This window comes from Ascaphus truei, chromosome 1, assembly GCF_040206685.1.
Source record: "Ascaphus truei isolate aAscTru1 chromosome 1, aAscTru1.hap1, whole genome shotgun sequence".
NCBI lineage: Eukaryota > Metazoa > Chordata > Amphibia > Anura > Ascaphidae > Ascaphus > Ascaphus truei.
The window spans coordinates 347234414-347241032 of record NC_134483.1 but is presented as its reverse complement, the minus strand read 5'-3'; the positions used below and the strand labels follow the sequence as shown (position 1 = coordinate 347241032).

Sequence of the window (6619 nt, the reverse complement as noted above, 5' to 3'; positions counted from 1 at the left end):
TTTACAGCATGTGCAGTACCAACCTTTTTCACACAATACCAATTCCCTCCTTGCTATTCTGTCTTTTGTATTAATATATTGTAGGAGCATGTGTGTGATTTCCCGTTGTTGTGAGCATCAGACTGGTAACAAAAAATGCCATTTACACAGAGTAATCAGACTGTGGATCCTGCTGCCAGGGGAAGTAATGTTGACAAATTCATTAAAGGAATCTGAGGTGAAATTGAATAAGCTCCTTGGGAAAAGGCACACATGTAATTATAGGATTCTGCAGATTAAGGTTCTCTCTTAAGTACTTTACCTTTAGTTCTGGGCAATGAAAATCTACATAGTCTCACACATATTCTTGGAATAATGTAAGAGTTTTGTCTTCCTACTCTAGGACTGCAGTTTTTTTACTCTGTGGGTTCAATGTTACAATAAAAGAACTAAAAAACAAGACAGCAAGGTCTCCGTCTTGAGTCGAATATACTATTTTATCATGTACACAGACACACCGTGCTATAAAAAATGAATGCTTCACTGTTATTGTACACTGTATACAGAATACGCAGAGTGTATTGTCATTTTCTCTGGTACAATTTGAAATGGGTTTTCTTTTGCTCCATTGTCTAGCACTGCCTTCAATAAACAAAACAAAAACCTGGGCTAATGTTTAAAACTTATTGAAATTATGTTTTTACTGTATCTATAAAATAGTAAATGATTAGAGTTGGTATTCTTATAGGTTTCAGTAACTACTTTTGAACCATAGGATAGATCTGTGAGGTTTCGGAAGCTCTCTATGTTAGGATTTCATCTTTATATGTTGGCCCATTAAGTGCCCGGTCTTCCTAGGATGCAGTCACTTAACGGCAGTGACATGCTTAATCGATTAAATGTAGGTGATTGACGTCTATTAAAAATAAAAGACAAGGAGAAGTATTTTAGAATATTTTTCTAAAACAATGAATGTCTCTATAAACTAAATGCATTGGAGTCTTTTTACTATTTATTTTGTGATGAAACGGTTTGTAAATTCGTCTACAGTACAGTATATCTAAGAAAATTATGAATTGACTTGTCTTTTGTTTTGTGCAAATATATTATGCTGCCAAAGGAACCATGTCATTTTACTTTAAGTATGTTTATGTTTTATTTGTAGCCTCATAATGTGACTTTAAAATAAATACAAATAAACAACCTATCCCAACCTACAACAAATCTACATCTCTCCAGGAATGACACAACTACTAGAACTTTGAACCACAGTGCTAAAAAAAAAAAAAATGAATTTAAAGATGTGGATATTTTCACAACAAATAAAATTCCTTCTTCTATTCTGATAAAGTTTACCTGAATTAGATTTCTGATCTTCATTTCATTTGTGCAGTAAAAAGTTATATTTATTTTGAAAAAACAAAACAAAAAAACTACGAGAGAAAAAAAATCACGTTTTATAGATACATGCATATAATTTGAATACTAAAGTCCTTTATTTAACAACACAGAAATGTCACAAAAACAACTTTACCGGGCAACTTTAATGTGTATTTTTACAGTTTTGTACATGCCCCATAGGTGATTTTGTTTCTCATAAATACACTGTTTTCCAAAACTGCTTTTTTTTCTCCATAATTGCACAAGCATACATACACCTTACACATATATCTGTTAGAAAATGTCATAGATTACAGCACAGTTCAGAAATAGGAGAACACTGTGAAGGGAGTACATATCAGTGGGCCGTATAATGCTCCTAATAAAAAAAAATCTGAGTTCCCTTGTATTTATGAAAATGTCATCATTCCAACATCCAGTAGGGAGCTGTCTTTTATTCACTAGGAACATAGGAGATCTCAGAGGGAGACTGCCAAATTTAATGACAAACAAAATCTGGAACATTTAGCTGCTACATGGAACCAACTGTTTGAAATCACTATGCATCTAACCATGATCAAAGACCTACTACTGCTTTTTTTGTGTGTGCGGAAGATACAGCTGTATTTGACCCTAAATGGTATGTTCATTTAACACGTTTCTTCCCTCGTTATCTGATTATAGATAGATTAAACCCATGTAAATATTTGTATTCTTTTGAATTAATTGTAAGAGTTACATGCCAAGGTTTTCGAAACACAAATAAACAGAATGTGAAAGGAAGATTTACACACAAAGAGCGAGCAATCTTAATTATTACATACTTTTTATCTAGTGCAGAGTGACAATAACACTTCTTTTTTTGAGCACGGTCTGTTCTCTAATCTTAATATACAGTATAAGGTGAACATTGTATTTAGTTTCTTGCTTCACATGAAAAGTAACTAACGTTTTGAGGAAAAGTTTCATTTTTAACTTTTGCAAAATGCTTCCATTGTAACATCTCAGCAAACAATCTGTTTAACAAACATGTTTTGTGTACAGAGAAGAAGCCAAACACTACTACCCCTGTATGCTCTTTGTGCAAAATATGCTAGACATTTGGTATTACCAAAATCTAAAATGAAATGTAAAGGAACAATATCCAGAACCATAAACATATGACTAAGTAAAAACTATCCTCATTCGTTTTCATAAGGTTTCAATAGTTTTGATTTGACATGTAAAACACCACAATTACAATATATAGATCCATCAGTTCTTTAAAACAAACCCAAAAAAAAAAAAAAAAAAAACACATCAAGACATGCAACATTAGGGTATTAGACAGTGAGTACATTGTTAGGAATATCCTTGTAGATATTGTACACCTAATGTAGCCTGAACTGACTATCAATTATATTTCTGAAAGAGCAATCACAATTTCCCCAAAGGCAAAGCAAGGTTACCAGCAGCTGTGCAAATAAGGCTTTACTCATTTCTGTAACGATCACAAATTGGGTATAGGCAAATCTACATAGCTGTTATTGGTCAAGCAGTTAGATATGAGACCTCTTATCCAGAAAGGTTGGTAAGATAAAACGTCAGCTTGGCCATTCAGTAAACACAATTAACACTTGTTTTAGTAGTTCCCCAACAGTCTTTTATAGTTATTCATGGTCCTTCAAAAACATTTGATATCAAACATGAAATGGAAACATACAAGACTCACTTGTAGGATACATATTTTCCTAACATTCGTTGCCTTATCCTTCGCTTCACCTGCTCAAGAGGCTTTTAAAATGATACATGTCTCGTAGATTTCTTCAATAGTAAAAGAGTAAGTTGGTAGGCAGGAAGCCATCATTATCTCAGAATATCATGGGCTGGGACGTTTTACGTATGGTCTGAAACAAACCTTTAAGGGATAGGCAATTCCAGGCATGACATGATGCAAATTGACGAGGCCAGCACAACCCTGTAATGGAGTAATGCTAGGCTAATTGCATTTTAATCATATGCATTTGTATTAGGCCTGCTTTGTACTCATCTCATACCTCTCACCAATGAGTCTCAGTAGATACACTTCTAAGGAGTGCCGTTAAGCCACAGTATAACCCTTTGCTGAGTATGAGGGAGTGTCTCTAACGAATGAGAGGATCAGACCATTGGAATTACATTTTATTGTATAAATTATCTAAACGTCCCTCATATTGTCCAAAGAAGCAATTTACACCTTGTAAGCCTGGAGTTGCCTACGCTGTATTGGAAACAAATGTATACTTTTTTTTTAAATTCTGGTTATTCCATTGCAATGAGAATGCATTTATATTTTACAGTGTTTACAGCTACTATAGAAAAACCTAATCAGAAGGCATGTACTCGGTTACATGGTCACAGTACACTTCTGTTTCCCTGAACAAATAATTCAAAAGACTGGCCCTACTGGATGAACTACAATACCATATGCTGCTTTTGCACTGGCCTACAAAGCAGAAAAAAGTGGGTCAACTGTAAGTGCTTTTGAGGGATGTCTTCTGTACAGACTTTATAAAAGTAAGTTAAAGTGCCCACTCACTCAAATGTCAGACTCTTTTGTTTGGATTGCACCGTGGGTACATAAAAGGGAAACGGCCCTCTGAAATACGGCGTTGTAGGGCAGATATGGTTTTATATTTATATGCTTATTCTCCTTACAGTCGCTTCACTTGACAATCATGACTAGCTGGATCACAGGGGCAAATTCATGAAGCCGGGATACAGGGTATCGTATACCAATCCGCCGCTGACTGCCACTGACGTAAATAGCAGTTACTGCTGGATCAGGTTGTGATACCGAGCATCGCAGCTTGATGTAAGCCGGCCATAATCTTTTAACCTTGTGGAATTATGAATCAAGTCTCTGTGGATGGATGCAGGGTAAAACAGTGCTGCTGCTGCTGCTGCTGCTGCTGCTGCTGCTTGTGCAACTAACCAGCTGGCAAAATAATGTTTAAAGCTAGAATTTATTGCTCCAGATTTAGAACCACACTGCTGCGTACAAACTGTTAATCTTCATGTAGATGCTCAGACATGATTGTCTCCTTGTGTCTAAATGCACAAAATACAAGCTGCTATCTGTACAGTTTACAGTACTGAAACACATATTTGGAAATGAAGTATAGATATGTTATTTTTCAAAGTTACATCATTTTACAGCAGGGGTTTACCCAAATCTTTTGTTTTCCAGTCACTTTAAAGTCAACAACAATATCACTCTAAGTATAGCTAAATTACATTGAAGAAAGAACCTGTGTACTAAACGTAAGTAAACTGGCCATTCCCTAGGCTCAGGTGATTTTGTTTTTTTTTTCTCTCGCTATCTCTATTCATATTATTTTTGAGGAAACCCCTGTACATAAATGAAAATAGTGTCTCAGTGTATTCTTCAGTCGTGGACTTTGCAGTTCCCAAAACAAGACCAGTGCTCGTTATTCACGTCCAAGTGCCTTGAAAATAAGATATACAACTGCTTAAAAGAACCATCGGAAAGCTTCAGCGCTGGGGACGGGGGTTCTCTGCAACAACAAAAAAAGAGACACAATTACGTTTCAGTGTTGTCTTCGTGCCACATCAACAAAGAATAAGTAGATCTATACTCGTGCTTCCCAAACGTCTAGATAATACATTTATATAGAAAAAGACTACAGGCTAAACATATGAAGGGCAGTTCAGCGCTAGCCCGTACAAGAAAAACGACCTTATTATAAAATAAAAACAAGGGTATGGTAAAGATGATCTGTGATATATTTTGGAAAGCGTTTTGTCTGTTCGCTATGCATTTGGACACCTCCTTAAGATATTGTAACCACATTGAGCATGATGGTTTTTGTCTATGGATACAATTCACAAATTACATTATTGATGACATCACAAATGACATACCTGATGACTTCATATCTAACCTCACAAATGACATGACCCCATCACGCAAACCTCAAGCTACCACTTAATCTTGGTCACTCTGAAAATCCAATTTCCATTAGCAAAAATACAGGAGCAGTCAAAGTTCAAGAGTGCGATATCATTGTTTGGAACGAGAGTGCAATGTCCCACAAACATACATTAGACCAGGAGTGGGCAACCTATTTTTCAATGTAGCCACAGGTGTGTCGAATTAGAACTGAAAATAGCCACACCATGTAAAAATGGAGGTATTATGTTGCGCATGCGAAAATTTTAAACAACACACACTGTTCGAACAAGTTTATAAATTCTCAGACCGCAACCCCTCATCTCCTCTCAACCCCTCCTCATCCTCCTCACGCCACCACCACTACCCTCCTCATCTCCTCATCATCTCATTTAATCCCCCATTACCATCTCATTTAACCCCCCATCATCATCTCCCCCAGCACCCTTCATCTCCCCCCAGCACCCTTCATGTCCCCCTCCCCCAGCCCCCTTCATCTCTCCCTCCCCCAGCACCATTCATCTCCCCCTCCCCCAGCACCCTTCATCTCCCAGTCCCTTTCAGCAGTCCCCCTCATCATCAAGCCCCTCCCCCCCAATGCCTACCAGATCGCGGCGGCGATGGAAGCAGCGGCGGGCCTAGCCAGGATCGGAGGGGAGGGAGCGCGTGCGTCACAAGTGCTGGAGCGGGCTCGGAGGTGGGTGGGGCAGGGCAGCGCGTCACACCGCTGAAGCGCGCTCCTTCCCTACCAAGGAAGGGGAGGGGGCCGTCGTGGGCCGCACAGGGAGTCCCGGCGGCCCCGTATGTTGTACAGCAGTTACTTAATTCGCCACAGTTTCACTGCCAGTTGGCGAATGGTGATAGGGTTGCCCATCCTGGCATTAGAGACTCTCGATCGAACAATTCAGGACCCCAGAGGCAATGACACTATTATTGGTTGAGTTGTTGTTTTAGCAGGGGCTTTTGCAATAAGAAACATGTAATTATCCATTTATAAATCTCAGTATTTTTTGGTTTCTTAGAATTCCTGAGCAACGCCGGGGACTTTAGCTAGGACCTTATAATGGCCAACTGAAGTTACAATTGCAAGCTTTCAGGGCCATTCTAATAATTTCTTCATGCAAGTGTAACATCAGTTTGTCATTAAAAGGTATCATCTTTACCCTGCATGTCTTTATTATTTATGAGATATAGTAAACTATATGTATGTTCAGTTATGAAATCACTTTACTGAATTTAGCAATGTTACCAATGCATTTGAAATCTATAGTGCAAGGCTACAACTGAAGTCTGCAGTCAAGAAACTGCAGAGCTGTGATGGCAGAACTG

The 6619-nt window shown here is 38.0% G+C and overlaps 1 protein-coding gene across 2 annotated transcripts in view; it reads right to left on the bottom strand.

The window, feature by feature from the left end:
- Positions 1-1456: 1456 nt before the first annotated feature.
- Positions 1457-6619, bottom strand: part of CXXC4 (CXXC finger protein 4) — a 60971-nt gene continuing 55808 nt past the window's right edge. For both annotated transcript variants that reach the window (XM_075608875.1, XM_075608902.1), the window contains exon 3: positions 1457-4895. Coding sequence is in view for 1 of the 2 variants with exons in the window: in XM_075608902.1 (XP_075465017.1) it covers positions 4851-4895 (45 nt within the window). In the remaining variant the exon portion in view is untranslated. The remainder of the gene's footprint in view (positions 4896-6619) is intronic.